This window comes from Callospermophilus lateralis, chromosome 10 (assembly GCF_048772815.1).
Source record: "Callospermophilus lateralis isolate mCalLat2 chromosome 10, mCalLat2.hap1, whole genome shotgun sequence".
Lineage (NCBI taxonomy): Eukaryota > Metazoa > Chordata > Mammalia > Rodentia > Sciuridae > Callospermophilus > Callospermophilus lateralis.
In genome coordinates this window covers 56,264,441-56,279,614 of record NC_135314.1, presented here as the reverse complement: position 1 = coordinate 56,279,614, position 15,174 = coordinate 56,264,441, and the positions used below count along the sequence as shown (strand labels likewise).

At 37.5% G+C, this 15,174-nt stretch overlaps 1 protein-coding gene across 3 annotated transcripts in view; it reads right to left on the bottom strand.

The window, feature by feature from the left end:
* Window positions 1-3,199: 3,199 nt before the first annotated feature.
* The window catches only part of Hspbap1 (HSPB1 associated protein 1), a 62,592-nt gene continuing 50,617 nt past the window's right edge, over window positions 3,200-15,174 (bottom strand). For 2 of the 3 annotated variants that reach the window (XM_076867712.2, XM_076867713.2), the window contains exons 6-8: window positions 11,970-12,053; window positions 3,932-4,042; window positions 3,200-3,816 (exon numbers count right to left, since the gene is read on the bottom strand). In XM_076867712.2, coding sequence (XP_076723827.2) covers window positions 3,283-3,816; window positions 3,932-4,042; window positions 11,970-12,053 — 729 coding nt within the window. In that variant the 3' untranslated portion in view covers window positions 3,200-3,282. The remainder of the gene's footprint in view (window positions 3,817-3,931; window positions 4,043-11,969; window positions 12,054-15,174) is intronic. The other variant, XM_076867714.2, reaches the window with a different exon arrangement.

Genomic DNA, 15,174 nt, shown 5'->3' with positions numbered 1-15,174 from the left:
GTGCTGCTCCATTGACAGAGGTTTTCCAACTTTGGCTGCTGCCGCCATTTGTCTATATTTGGATGGCAAAGACTCTGTATGTCTTGGGGGAGTGGCTTTCTAGCCAATGGCATCTGAACCCAGCACCAACAACTTGGAATAAAAAACACAGACCTACTCTCATTTGCTTTTGTTCTCCAGTGGTTTGGTTGACTCAGGGCAAGGCTGAAAAGCAGAGTGTGGTGCACTTAGGATTAATGATCTAGTCAGTAAATGTTATAGTTATCATCAATCTAAATAAAGATGTCATTTTGCTCCTTTTTGGGTAAAATCACTTGGAAAATTGTCACTTGGTAGAAAAGACTTTTCTCCCAAAGGGCAAATGTGGGGATATAATGCTAAACAGTGGCCACTGCTGATAAAAAGCCACAACTAAATGTGATAGCATCGTGGAATGCTCAGACTACTAATATCCAGATGGAAAGTACAGGAAGGGAGGGGCACAAGACAGGAATAGTTCAGTAAATCTGATAGGTCCTGGTGGGTCAGCATAAGGTCAGAGACTAAAACTTCTTTGGTATTTAAATTACCAGGGGTGTGTGCTGAAACCACAAGTCTGGGCTCCATCCCAAAGGAGTCAGTATCTGTAGTTGTAGTGGGCCGAGGAATCTGCATTTTCAGCAAGCATCTCAAATGATTCTGACAGCCCAGATACCCAGGGCCATCAGGACTTTGATGGGCCCAAGAGGCTTTTTTGCCTTTGTAGTACTTTTCCCTTAGTATCTAAAAAAATTTAAAACTTTTAGCAACTGCATCGATATAAAACATGAATGTAGCTGAGGCTGGATTATATTCATTTTTTCTGGCATTAAAAGAAATTAAAACATTTTTGAGAATTTCTGAAAGTATCACGGGCCCTTGCATTGTGCCTACTGAACCAAATGGATATATCAACTCTGCTGACTCACACCTTGGTGTTGTGACACTAGGTATAAGTCTGAGCTTGTGTTCTTGAGCTCCTTTGGCCTGTGGTGAGTCAAAGTATTCACTGACTAATTGGTTTCACTCCCTCAGGTGTGCTTATCCACAAGACGCAGCATGAAGTGGGCACCAGCTCCAATGGTGGGTGACAGTTCCCCCTTTCCGCTGTTCTCTCTTACAATGTCCCTTTGCTGATGGACCAGGATCTCTGGCTGCCTCATAATCTCGATCCCTATAAAACCAGGAAATTAACTCCCATTTATACTTAAAAATCCAATTATACCAATGTCTTATCTTCTTCCCAGGCCTCTGCATGTCAAGGACTAGTACTTACAACTGAATGAAAGGCTTTCTCTCAGGAGACCTTTCAAACCTTTCTGACCCCAACCTAACTAAGTACATACATCTAGCCCAGTACATGTGCAGAATGAATAAAAAGTTTTATGATAACTATACTTCACCTCAAAATAAGATTTTCCTGAAGTTTCACACAATAATGCTTACACTTACCACTGCAAGTCACTGAAATTATCTATAATTTTGAATATTTGCATGATTTTGAGTTGTATTGAATCCTAACACATTCTATTTCATATTGATCTCACTCTGTAAATCAATATTTTGACTCATTAATGGGTCACAACATAGTAACTATAAAAATTACCTGAAGAAAAAGATAAACCTTATATTTGGCCACAATATCCTCTGCCCCAAAGTATGGAGTACTGCAAACAAGTCCTTTAATCTGCTTAGTCAAATATTTAATGAGCACCTATTATGTGCTGGGAATGGATCAAAGTTCTTAGGAATAACTGTAGAATGTGCAGGGCATGCAAAGTCCTGAGATGGGGAGAGACTGACTAGAATGGCCTGTGCTCTGTTCTAATTCTCTTTACAAACATCGTGCCCTTCAGTGCTTTAGCCCAGCAAACCATGCGGCCCCCAAGGCACATATCTCAGGGAAGGCTGCTTTCCAGGGTCTCAAGTGGGGTAAATGCCAGATGAGACTCCATTTGCCCAGCCTAGTTTTCTTGGCTTTGAGAGACTGATGCACAATGAATCCTAGGCTTCTATTGTCCTTTGCTGCATATCAGTAAGTAATAATTCCACTTTATATAACTTGTGTATGTGGGTGTTCTCTCTCACCAGAGTCAAGACAAGTCAAGTTGGTAATCAAGACACTGTGAACTTGCTTCACAGATGGTGACAAGTGTCACAGAAGGGCCCCTTTCAGACCCTTCTTTCCTTCGGTGTGCTCACATAACAATAGCCTCCCTTTCTCTCTCCCAGAAGCACCTACTTTCTTTGGATTTATTGATACCTTCAGTGTGAGGAAAGATAGATGGGGCCAGTAGTCAGTTGGTTCTAATAGGTGACTTCCTGTATCTTTTTTTATTGAGCATTTGTTTTATGCATGGTTACTCAGAGATCAACATGCTTTCTAATTTCTATATTGTTAATTATCTGCAGGTCTTCTTAAAAATATGAGGGTAGGGTCCATCTCACTGAACTATGCTTTTGGTCACTGTTTCAGCAGTTGGTAGCACCCAGTACCATCTAATTCCAGGATTGGTATGCCTGCACAGGGAGAACTCATCTTGGACCCCCACCTGCTTTCCTCTTAAGGCTGGTATTTATATTTCCTCCTTGGGGCTTATATTTAAAATAGGATGGGATGGAGGAGGAAAAGCAAAGTTAACTGAGGAAAGACTTACAATAAAAAGAGTCACTTTGGCCAAAGAGCAATGTGTTTCCTGCTCTGAAAGACAGGGGTCACCAGTGAGAATTCTGCAGGTGTCAGAAGTGAGATCACCTCAGATCCAGGCTAGAATTCATCTAATAAATTCATCCAACCAGGAGCTGGCAAACCTTTCCTGTAAAGGACATATAGTAAACATTTTTGGCTTTCTGGGCCATATAGTCTCTGTACTGAACTCTGCCACTGTCATGGTAAAGCTGCCATAGATAATATGCAATAAATGACAAAGGTGTGTTCCAATAAAGCCTTATTTACAAAAAGCAGCAGCATGTTGGTCCCTGGTTGAAGCGGATGGAGAGACTGCTTATGGCTGGAAACACCTGAGGATTATATGTAAAACAGGAGGAATGGCAAAGGGACTAAGGAAAGGCTTACAAATAAAAGGAACCAGTTTGGCCAGAGAGCAATGTGCAGAGCAAACCAACTGATTTTTAATTAGGTAAGAATAAATTCATTTACAAACATGTGCAAATTGACCTTTTGCTGTGCATTTTTAAATTGTAAAGGAGTCATATTATTTAGAAATACCCTTAAAATGTTATTTAAAAAGTCATCGATTGGAATCACAAGCTTTTCCCTTGTAACAAAAGTTGTGCCACCATTCTGGTCACTTGTGGATTCACCAAGCAGTCCAACAAGTCATCTGTGGAAACGAATGTTTGAGAAGGGGCTGGAGCACTGTCTGAAGTCATTTGATCCACCCCGGCATTGTCATTTGTACTCATCGTCTGCTGCCTGTCAGCACAAAACAGTTTTGCAAAGTGTTTTCCATCTTTGTCGACAAAGTCTTTGCCATCACTTTCAAATATGCCTCCTCCTTCTGAAGGTGTTTCTTTGGATCTCAGTGTTACAGGGACCAGATCAGGGCCAAAGAGACTTGCTTCCTCCTGTTTTATGGCTGCCTTGGTTCCGTTCTGGCCATGAGTTCCTCCCATCTCCATGCGGTTGCACGTGTTTAAATCTTCCTTTTGCAGGTTCTCCTTACTTGTTCTTAGCGCTTGAATTTCTACTCCCTTGGATGTTTTGTAATGATCAAGAAAGGCAGCTACAGCTCCATTTAAGTAGTGGCAATTGACTTCATGGGATGTTTCCTCAACCTAAGGAAAACAAATACCCTTTAGAGACATTTAGATAAATGGAAAGCAAATGCCCTAGCCATGGTTGATTTACCACAGAAAGCAACATCCACGATGAGAACAAGAGGTAGCCTACCTCTGTGGGGTTTAACCATGCTCTGGTATTGTGTGGGTCCTCTGCAGTTTTCAGTGCACACACAAGCATGCGGGTGATGGCCTCCTCCACCCGGGCTAGGTGGTCCTCTTCCTAAAGTGAGATAAAAAACTTCATTTTTAGCATTTGTCTCTGTGTCTCATGACTTAAAACAGAATGCTCCATTCTCTCATCAATATAAGCATTGTTAGAGAAGGAACAATATATTGACAGAATTGTAATTTTTATGTATTCACTATTACCTGCCATCTAGAAGAGGTACAGAATATTTCACCACATTTAAGTGTTCGTGTTGTGTATGAGACACAGGTCTTAAGTATGAATCATCTTAAAATGGTTTTTCCATATTTTGACATGTTTAAAAATCTTAAGAAAAGTACCACACACCAAAGAATGATCCCTAGAGTTTGAAAAGCAACTTATTTGAGAGATGGGAGAAAAATGATAGTAATACCTGGCTATAAGAATGAGATAACTAGGGGCTGGGGCTGGGGCTCAGTGGTAGAGGCCCTGGGTTCAATCCTCAGCACCACATAAAATAAACAAACAAAATAAAGGTTAAGAAAAAAAGAATGAAATAACTATCTATCTAAACAACTTTTCTAAGTTATGACAAATATAAACTGTAGCATTAATGATAAATGACACCAAAATCAGCAACTTCTACTCATCAAAAACACCATAAGGAAAAAACCACTACATGCCTATAATATATATGCATAATATACATGTATAATATACACAATATAATTGATGAAATATTAATATCTAGGAGAGAGATCCTGCACATATAAGTCAAATGACATGATTGTTTCAAATGGGCAAAAGTCAAAAAAGAGCATTCATATGATTAATAAGTATATGAAAATATGCTTAACCTTCAAAGAAATACAAATCCAGAAGCCCATGAAACTGACAAAGGAGGGTCTCATAATTCTAAGTGTGGGGAAATGCAGGATCCTAGACAGGAGGTTTACTAATGGTGGGAGCTCTAACTGATAGACAATCTTGCACATGTGTTTTAAGAGACATGTACAAGAACATTCTGTTCATAAAAACAAAAACTTGGAAATAATCCATCAATAGAACAATGAATACATGGTGGAACCTATACACAAAACAATATTGTAGGGAATGAGTGAAAAGCTACATGTGACAACACAAATGAACCTCAAAAACAGTACTGAATTTCAATGAGCAAATCCCCACGATAAGACACCACTTCACACGAGGATGGCTAAAAGAAAAAAAAGAAATAACAAATGTTGGTGAGGACGTGGAAAAATCAGAATCTTCATAAATTGCTAGGAAAAACATATAATGGGGCAGTTACTTTGGAAATAGTCTGGGAATTCAGTAGGCTAAACACAGAACATAGGTGATAATTAACCTTGACTCAAGTTGGCTAGGCTATAATACCCAGTTGTTTGCCCAAATGCTAGTCCAGATGTTGTTGTGAAGATATTTTCAAGATGCTATTAGCATTGACCATCAGTTGACTTTAAGTAATAAAGATCACCCTCAATAATATGATTGATCCTCATCCAATCAGTTGAAGGCTTTAAGAGTAAAAACAGGTTTCCCAGAGAAGAAACCTGCCTCAAGAATGGAACAGAAATCCTGTGTGAGTCTCTTCTATATCAGTTATCCCTATAGATTTCAGACTCTTGACTGCAGCTCCAACTCTTGTCTGAGTTCCCTGCCTGCCCTGCAAATTATAGACTTGCAGCTCCTATAAATCAAGTAAGCCAGTTCCTTAAAAGGAATTTCAATCTTTCTCTCTTTCCCCATTCTATAGACAGATAACAATATATGTCTATATGTAGACATAAAGCACATAGATATCTATATATACTTATATGTGGATACCATAAGTATATGTATCTATATATACATAGGAATATAACTGCTGGATCAAATAACTTTGGGGAACCCAGGGTTCCCCAAAGAAATAGAACCAATGGAATATATATATATAGAGAGATAACCGTTAACCAGATAACACCATCTACTACTAGATTCACCATGTACACCATATACCATAAGATCCATGTTGTACCATGTACCAGTACTTTTTCTTTATTTCTTCTGAAGGCTGAAAAATATTCCATTTTATGCATACACCACACTTTATCAATTAATGGGTGGTGTTCACTTTTGGCTACTGTGAACATGTGTGGATACATATTTCATTTCTCTTGAGTATACACCTAGGAATGGCATTGCTGGGTCATATTGTCTGTCAGGGTTCTCCAGGGAAAGAGAAACAACAGAATACATGAATGGATATATGTGTGTGTGTGTGTGTGTATGTGTGTGTGTGTGTGTGTGTGTGTGTGTATATATATATGTAATAAGACATTTTTTGAGAAAGAGAATGAAATTGGTTAAAATTATGCATATATGAGTATGCCACATTAAGAATTTTTTTAAAAAAAGAAAGAATGAAGACAGTGAAAAAATGGAGGGAGGGGCTTGGAAAGAGCACAACACAAAAGCAAGTCTTTGATGATATTCCTAGTTTGGGGGTTAGGAGATGGATTCACTAATATTCATTATATTATCCTTTATATATTACAAATGTATTACATATATACTCTTTTACATGTAGAAATATTATAAAAGATATACTAAATAAGGATTATGAAAATAAGAGGAAAGCCTTTAAAATTAATGAAAAAATTTTCTAACAAAGTTTTGAAAAAATAGTGTTAAATACATTTCAATACCCCAAAAAATAAGGAGATGAAAAGGCACCAATGAGAATATACTTTACTCCTAGGGAATATAAAAAAAAAAGAAACTGCATTTCTTTAACAGAGGAATTCAGAGGAGATAAATATTATATCACCTGCACAGAAGTAGAATCTCTACTATTTTCTTTGAACATCAGAAACTGAGTTAACTTAAAGTTCTGAGAGTATGGTAGGTTTTAAAACCTAAGAGCTTTTTGGAGCTAAATTTGGCAACAAGAACAAATGCTCTAATGATTGACAATACAATAGTAACAGCAACACATAGCAGAGGAAAATGTAAATAGTCAATTACTGTTTTGCATTCTAGTTTTTAAAAAAGGAACAAATGGTCTTTAAATTGTGAACTATACAGAAGGAAGGTAAATAAGGAACTGGAGTCCTAGTTTGGTGAAGGACAAAAATCGTCCACTTCAACTCAGTATTGAGTCCTCAGTATCGTTTACCTAACTTGTAAGTACCACCTGGAGATCTGTTCATACTCAATGATACCAACCCTCTGGGGAACTAGAAAAAACCCTCTAGAAGAACTAGACAGTGTATAATAAGGTTTTAAAAAGACCATGGTGAAATCTTTCAGACTATTGAGATCATGCAATTCAAATCTAAATAAAATATGAACAATCAGTATCTTATAGTACATTAAGACCTAATTGAAAAAAAAAAGATGTAAACTGGATTTGTTCTAGAAATTAAGGGTGAATTAATATCAAAAAATCAAATGATATAGTTTACTACAATACCAGATTTTTACCAAAGAGGAACATCATATGATCCTCTCCACTGATGCTTAAAATCCATTCAACAAAATAATACCTTTTCCTGATTCTTTTTTCCCCTGTGGTGCTGGGAATTGAACCAAGGCTTTGCTCATTCTAGGCAAGCATGATACCATTGAGCTATATCCCCAGTCTCCCTTTCCTGATTTTGATTAAAAAAAAAAAAAAAAAAAAAAAAAAAAAAATATATATATATATATATATATATATATATATAATATTAATGAAATAGCACTTGATGGATACTTAATTTGATAAAATATATATAAACTCAATCCTAAAGCTGCATTTTACTTAAAGAGAAATCACTAGAATGCTCTTTAAAGTGAGGAATAAAAGCATCTCTAGCAATTAGAGAAATATAAATTAAAACTACACTGTGATTTTATCTCATTCCAGTCCAAATAGCAAATATCAAGAATTCAAGTAATAATAAATGCTAATTAGGATGTGGGGAAAAGGATACCCTTATACATTGCTGGTGGGACAGCAAATTGTTGCAACCATTCTGGAAAGCTATGAGAGTCCTCAGAAAACCAGGAATGGAACCACTGTTTGACCAGGTTATCCCACTCCTTGGTATACTAAAGTGACATGGCCACATCGATGTTTCTAGCAGCTCAAGTCACAATAGCTAAGCTATGGAACCAACATTGAATGGATAAAGAAAATGTGTTTTTTATACACAATGGAATATTACTCAGCCATAAAAAGAATGACTTTATGACATTGACCAGCAAATGGATGGAACTAGAGATCATCATGCTAAATGAAATAGGCCAATCCCCAAACCAAAGGTTGAATGTTCTCTCTGATATGTGGATACTAACACAAGGGGGAAGGAGAAAAGAACAGAAGTTCAGTGGATTAGACAAGGAGAAGAATAAAGGGAAGAGAGGGGGGAACAGAAATAGGAAAGACAGTGGAATGAATCTGACATAACTTTCCTACATACATATATGAATACACCCCATGAATCTCAATATCATGTACACATACAAGACTGAGATCCTAATTAGAATAAGTTATACTCCATGTTTGTATAAATATGCCAAAATAGACTCTACTGTCTATTAAAAAGAACAAATAAACATTAAAAAAATCAAGTGAGGAACAAAACAAATATACCTGTTATCTTCATTATTTACTATTGGATTAGATGTACTAGCCAATATCACCAGAAAAAGGAAAATAACTATAGGCAAACAAACTAAAATGGAAGAAGTAACTATCTTCATTTTTGGTAACCTGAGAGAACCTGAAAAATCCAAGAAAGTCAATAACAAATTACAACAAAATAAAATAATTCAAAATTATACCAAAATCAATAACCATCACATATACTAACAATACCCAGTAATAAGATATAAGGGAAAAGCAGATCCTTTTTGCCAATCAGCAAAAAAACATGAAATACTCAGGAATAAACTTCAAAAAGAAATGTACAATGCCTAAGTGAGGAAAAGTTTTAAATATTCCTTTAATAAAGAAAACTGGACTTGGACAAGAGGAAAGGCATCTTATTCTTGGACAGGACAATTCAATATCATAAAGTTGATATGAAATTTAATATGGATTAAATCAAAATATCAGTAGGTTTTTTTCCCCTGAAGATAGACAAGTTGACTTTAAAGAGTATATGAAAAGTAATGAGAGAAGTCAGTCTTTCAGATATTAAAGACAAACTGTAAGTCCTCTCTAAATAAAGCAGGGTAGAAGTGATGAAAAACAGGTTGAAAGCCCAGTGGAAAGAATGGACCTATGATATATAGATATTTAGTATATGATTAAGGTGACATTTAAACCTATGACATCTGTGATATCACCATTTGGAAAAAGATAAAATTAGATCTCAGTTTTACACCATATAGTGAAAACCTACAAAAGAATAAGAGATCTAAATGCAAACGAATATGAAGTGATCCAGCTTCTAAAAGAAAACATGGGCAAATTCATTTAGGACTCAGAAAAGGGAAAAGTCTTTCTCACTGTAACCCCAAAACTAAAACCAATAAAATCTGACAAAACATTCTGTTTATAAGGCTCTGGAAGAAACAGGCACTCTCCTACACCCCTGATAGGAATGCAAAATGGCACAGTCACACTAGAGTGGGATTTGGTAAAACCTAGTAAAATTAAAGATATATTTATCCTACGACTTGGTAAACCCACTTTTAATCTTCCCCAGGGATGTACTTAATAAACAAAAAATGTACAAGGTTATTAACTGGCATTATTTGTAATTACACAAGATTGGAAAAAACCCAAATGTCCATCCACAGGGGGTCTACTGAATAACAGTGGAGTGTTCTCACGATTGGGTAGTATATAGCTGTTTAGAAACAAATGATGATTTCTCTGTATTATTATGTAGGCAAATTGAGGATATAATTTTTAAATTAAAAAAATAAGGCACAGAACACTATAGTTTATTACTTTCTGTGTTAGAAAGAGAGGAAGTAACTATATATGCACAAAAGTAAATTGTATATACTTATTTGCACAGATAAATATATTCATCAATTTTACACATACACGCATACACACACACATATTTACAGAAAAAAGACACACTTGAATGATGAACTAGAAATGAATAAAAATGGATCCTTACAGAGGCTGGGAGGAATGGGGTGGAGGAGACAGGGATGAAATGGGGATGTCTGTGAGCATAAATTTTAATACAGTTTTGACAAATCAAATGATTTACATGTTGATTATTAAATTAGACCAAAAAATGAAGAAAAACTCCTAAAATTTTAAACAAACTGCAACAAATGAACCTAATGGAATATCATCAACAACACAGCCACAAATGAAAATAATTCCTTTATAATGAAACTTTTTTTTGGGTGGGGGCAGTTCCAAGGATTGAACTCAGGGGCACTCAACCCTTTATTTAGAGGCAGGGTCTCACTGAGTTGCTTAGCACCATGCTTTTGTTGAGGCTGGTTTTGAATTTGCGATGTTCCTGCCTCAGCCTCCCGAATCACTGGGATTACAGGCATGTGCCACTGCGCCTGGCTACATTGAAACTTTTGAACAAAACCCTTTGTACTCTCCTCCCTTTCATGGGCTATAATCTAATGATGAAAAGAATTTCAATGAGATTTCCAATTCTACTTACAAGTTTTATGCTTAATAGTAATATCAGTATTGGGATTTTAATGTAAATGGAACATCTTAAAAATATATTATTTGGGGCTGGGGTTGTGGCTCAGTGGTAGAGCAGTTGCCTGGCATGTGTGAGGCTCTGGGTTCGATCCTCTGCACCGCATATAAATAAATAAATAAATGTCCAGAACAACTAATAAAATATTATTTACACACACACACACACACACACACACATATATATATGACTATACGCAGGCAGACGACAGCTCCACTGTTGAACAACAGAGGAGCTTTCTTTAGGGCTATTGGAGATGTGACGTTGGCACTGGCAGCAGAGGTGGGCTCTAAGGACGGCACTGCAAATCTACTCCAACTCCAGTTCAGCAAGCTTCAAGCAGATTCCTGTGTCTACTCACCTCCTGCCACAATTTTCACCTACACTCCAAAGTTTATACCACTCCCCCCACCTTCGTCTATATGGAACAGCTTCCTGTGCAGTACTCCTTACTGCGTATAGTCCTATCCATTGTTGCTGAAACGGTACATTTTCTTTTTCAAGTATTTGAAGATACCTGCTACATGAACCCTGAATCTATTCTTCTTGCAAGCCCCAAACCTCTAGTTTCTTTACTGATATGTTTTTATGTTCCAGAGTCCTTCCTGTTACCAAAGGAGAGTGAACACTGACTGTGGGGGAGGAGGAAGCTACAAAGAGAGTAGAGAGATGCAATCAAGGATTTGGGTTAAGGAGATCAGAGATGCAATGAGGCCCTGGGATTAAAGAGGGCACAGAAGCAATTAAGGCCTCGAGTTAAGGGGACAGACATGAACATAACAAGCAGCTATTGTAGTTGTCAAACAGAGCAGGCAACCAGGATTCAGGATACCATATTGGTGAGAAAAGGCTTCTGGCAGAAATCAATGATAAAAACCGAGTACTGAAAGACTCTGCTTTGAAAAAATATATAAGTTGAGACTAAGAATTCTATAACTAGAAGTGAGGGCCCTGAATCCAGAAGCAGATACTTCCAGAACAGACGGTGTGGGATGGGACTGCCTCCATTGACCACATACAGCAGATCTCTCCAGTTCCAACACAATCCTAACAACACTGGTGACGGCAGAGGGCTCTGCATGTCAACAACAGTGCCCATCACGTGGGTCCTTTGAAGAAGGAGAGTGGAGCACCTCTAAGAATTCTACTTCCAATGTAAATATCCATCAACAGAAGACAGAATCATAGCATATCAAATTAAATCAGAGTGTCAGTTAAATAAATTAATTGCCAAATTTTATAGACAGGCTTTATATATCAAAAGCAGGGACTTTGTGCATTTTTATAAGGACGACAACAACAACAAAAGAAAGTACCAGTTCAATCCATGAGTTTATACTGACAGTGACAGGATCAATGGACTCGACGTAATGCCACCAGTGTCTGGGGACAAACAGAACCTGAAAACCAAACAAAAAACAGTTAGCACAAGAACTGGACGTTTCATTATTAAGTTAGAATCAGACCCCGATTGAGGCTGCTAGAGGGGGTGGGGAAAAGCCAAATGAATTCATAAAGAAAAGGGAAAGAAGAAAAAAAATACCAGTCTTTTTTCCTTTTATTCCTTTCTTCGTTAAGTTAATGTGTTGCACCTAGGCTTCTGCCAGTTTCTCTACTCTCCTTCTCCTGAGCCTCCTCTGCCCACCTTTTAAGGCTTCTGAGATTCAAGGTTTTCCTTGCAGAACAGTTGAATGCATTCTGAGGAAAGGCACAGGCAAAAGTGAAGGACACAGTTTCTGTCTTTTTATAGTCCCAAATCGAGCCCAGGAGAAGACACGTGTAAGAAGATGGCCCGAGTAAGTGAGAGGACATTCGGGGCTTGTGAACTTCAAAAGTGGGAGAAGCAGGATGCAACTAGGGAATGGAGAAAGTGTGATTTGAACCAGGGCACAGAGAGAAATTAGAGAAGAGAATGAGCACATGCCAGGAAGAAGCGACACTGGCAGAAGAGGTGGACTGTTGAGTATGTCAGACTTATGGCTGCAGCAGGAGTGACGGGAGAGAAGTTGGAAAAACCACGTGAGAGCCTTTGGTGGACCCTGAATCCAGAATAAAGAATGGGGATTTCATCCTGTAGCTTTGGAGACACTGAGAAGTTCTAAGTAGGAGTTCTAAAAGAGTAACATTAAGAGCAAGTCTGAAAAGGACAGGAGATTCTTGTGATGGTCCAAAAACTCAAAGATCTAAACAGAAAGTTTTACTAGACAAAAGCAACGTGCAAAGTCAAGAAGAATGGTAACTGCTCAAACTTAGTACGAGACTGCCTACTGAAGGCTGAGAACGACAAATGGAGATGATCTGAAGCTTCTGAATTTAGGAAACCAGTGGTATTTGCTCTAATGAGGCAGGGCTTGGAGATGGGAAGAGTTCCTTTTAGAACTGGGCATTAAAAAGATCATTGGATTTAGTTACTAAGAGGTGGATATGGGCTAGGTATGGTGGCACATGCCTGTAATCCCAGTGGTTTAGGAGGCTAAGACAGGATCGCAAGTTCAAGGTCAGCTTCAGCAAATTAGCAAGGCCCTAAGCAACTCAGTGACACTGTGTCTCAAAATTAAAAAACAAAAAGGGCTGGGGATGTAGCTCAGTGGTAAAGTACCTCTGGGTTAAATCTCCAGAGCTCCCCACGCCCCTAATAAAAGAGGTTCATATAGTTTGAAGTGTCCCCAAAAGGCTCATGTGTTGAGAGTCTGTGGTGCCACTGGAAGGTGGTAGGCCTTTGAAGAGGTGGGACACAGTGGAAAGAAGTTAGGTCACTGGGGGTGTGCAATTGAAAGTGATATGGGGGCCCAAGCCCTATTCTGTCTCTATCTTTTGCAACCCCACCACCATAATAGCAGTATCTACTTGAGCTATGCACTTCTACCACGATGTGCTGTGCCACCACAGGTCCAAAGCAACAGAGCCAAGTGACCATGGACTGAAACCTCTGAAACCATGAGCCAAAACAAATGTTTTCCTTTATTAAGTTTATTTTCTCAGTATTTTGTCACAGTGAATGAGAGCTGACTAACACAGACGTGAATGTCTTATCATAAAATACAGTTTCAGTAAGTGGTGAGAGAGAACTTGTACATGGTTAACCAAAGAACAGGCAGCATGTAAGGAAATATGATACAATGGACAAAACCAGTCATTCAAACTTGGCTATTAAAGATGGAAGAAAAAATGAATTGGCAACTATCTCATACCCACTAGAATGGCTATAGGAATTATAATAATTAAAAAAAAATATATCAAGGGTGGGGGAAGAAGTGAAAAAATTCTTCACTCATAGATTATTGGGGGGGGGAATGTAAAACTGTAGACCCTCTATAGTAAACAGGTTGGTAATTCTTCAAAAAGTTAAACATAATATTACCATATGATCTACAAATTATACTCTTAGGTATCTAACCCAGGAAAAATGAAAATGTATGTTCATACAAAAATCTGTACACCAATGTTCAAAGTAGAATTATCATAAAAAGTGGAAATAACCCAATGTCCATCAACTAATGAATGAATGAAGACATGTGATATGAATCTATCCAACAGAATATTATTCAATCTTAAAGAAGAATAAAGTGATGTTAACATATTATAACATAGATGATACTCAAAAGAAACATACATAAAAGGTCATATATGTCTGGTCTCACTTATGTGAAATACCTACAGTCACAGCAAACCTATGCAGACAGAAAATAAATTAGTGGTTGTCAGAGGCTGAGGGGAAAGATGTCAGTAGGGAATGAGTGCTAAGGCTGGAGGAAACTTTTCAAGTCAAATTATATGAGTTGGCAGTACCTGATTGAGAAAGAAACAGGAAGAGGGCCAGTTAGAAGGGAGTGATGGAAGGAAGACAGACAGGGGAGGGGAATAATCAAGGGAATAAAGCATCCATAAGAGATTATGAAAACCTCTTAACAGACATCTAGAGAACAGATGTCAAAATCATTTTATTCTCAATTGCCCATGGAAAATTCTGCAAAATAGACCATATTTTAGGCACCAACAAACTTTAGCAAATATGAAAAAAAATCAATATAATTCCTTGTATCTTATCAGATAATAATGGAATGAAATTAGAAATCAACATCAAGAAAGACTACAGAAATTATACAAACACAGGGAGATTGAAAAATATACTTTATGAATGATGACAAAAGAAATCAGAATTTTAAAATTCTTAGAATCAAGTGAGACTACAGACACAACATATTACAATCTCTGGGAAACTTTGCAGGTGATTCTTTCTTTTCTTTTTATTTTTTGGTGTGGTGCTGGGGATTGAACCCAGGGCCTTGTGCATGCAAGGCAAGCACTCTACCAACTAAGTTATATCCCCAGCCTTGAAGGTGATTCTAAAAGGAAAGTTTACATCTAGGAGTGCCTACATAAAGAAATCAGAAAGATCCCAAACTGACAACCTAAGGATGCATCTTGATGTCCTAGAAAAACAACAAACCAATTCCAAAACCAGTAGGAGGAAAGAAATAAGACCAGAGCCCAAATCAATGAAATAGAGCATTAAAATTA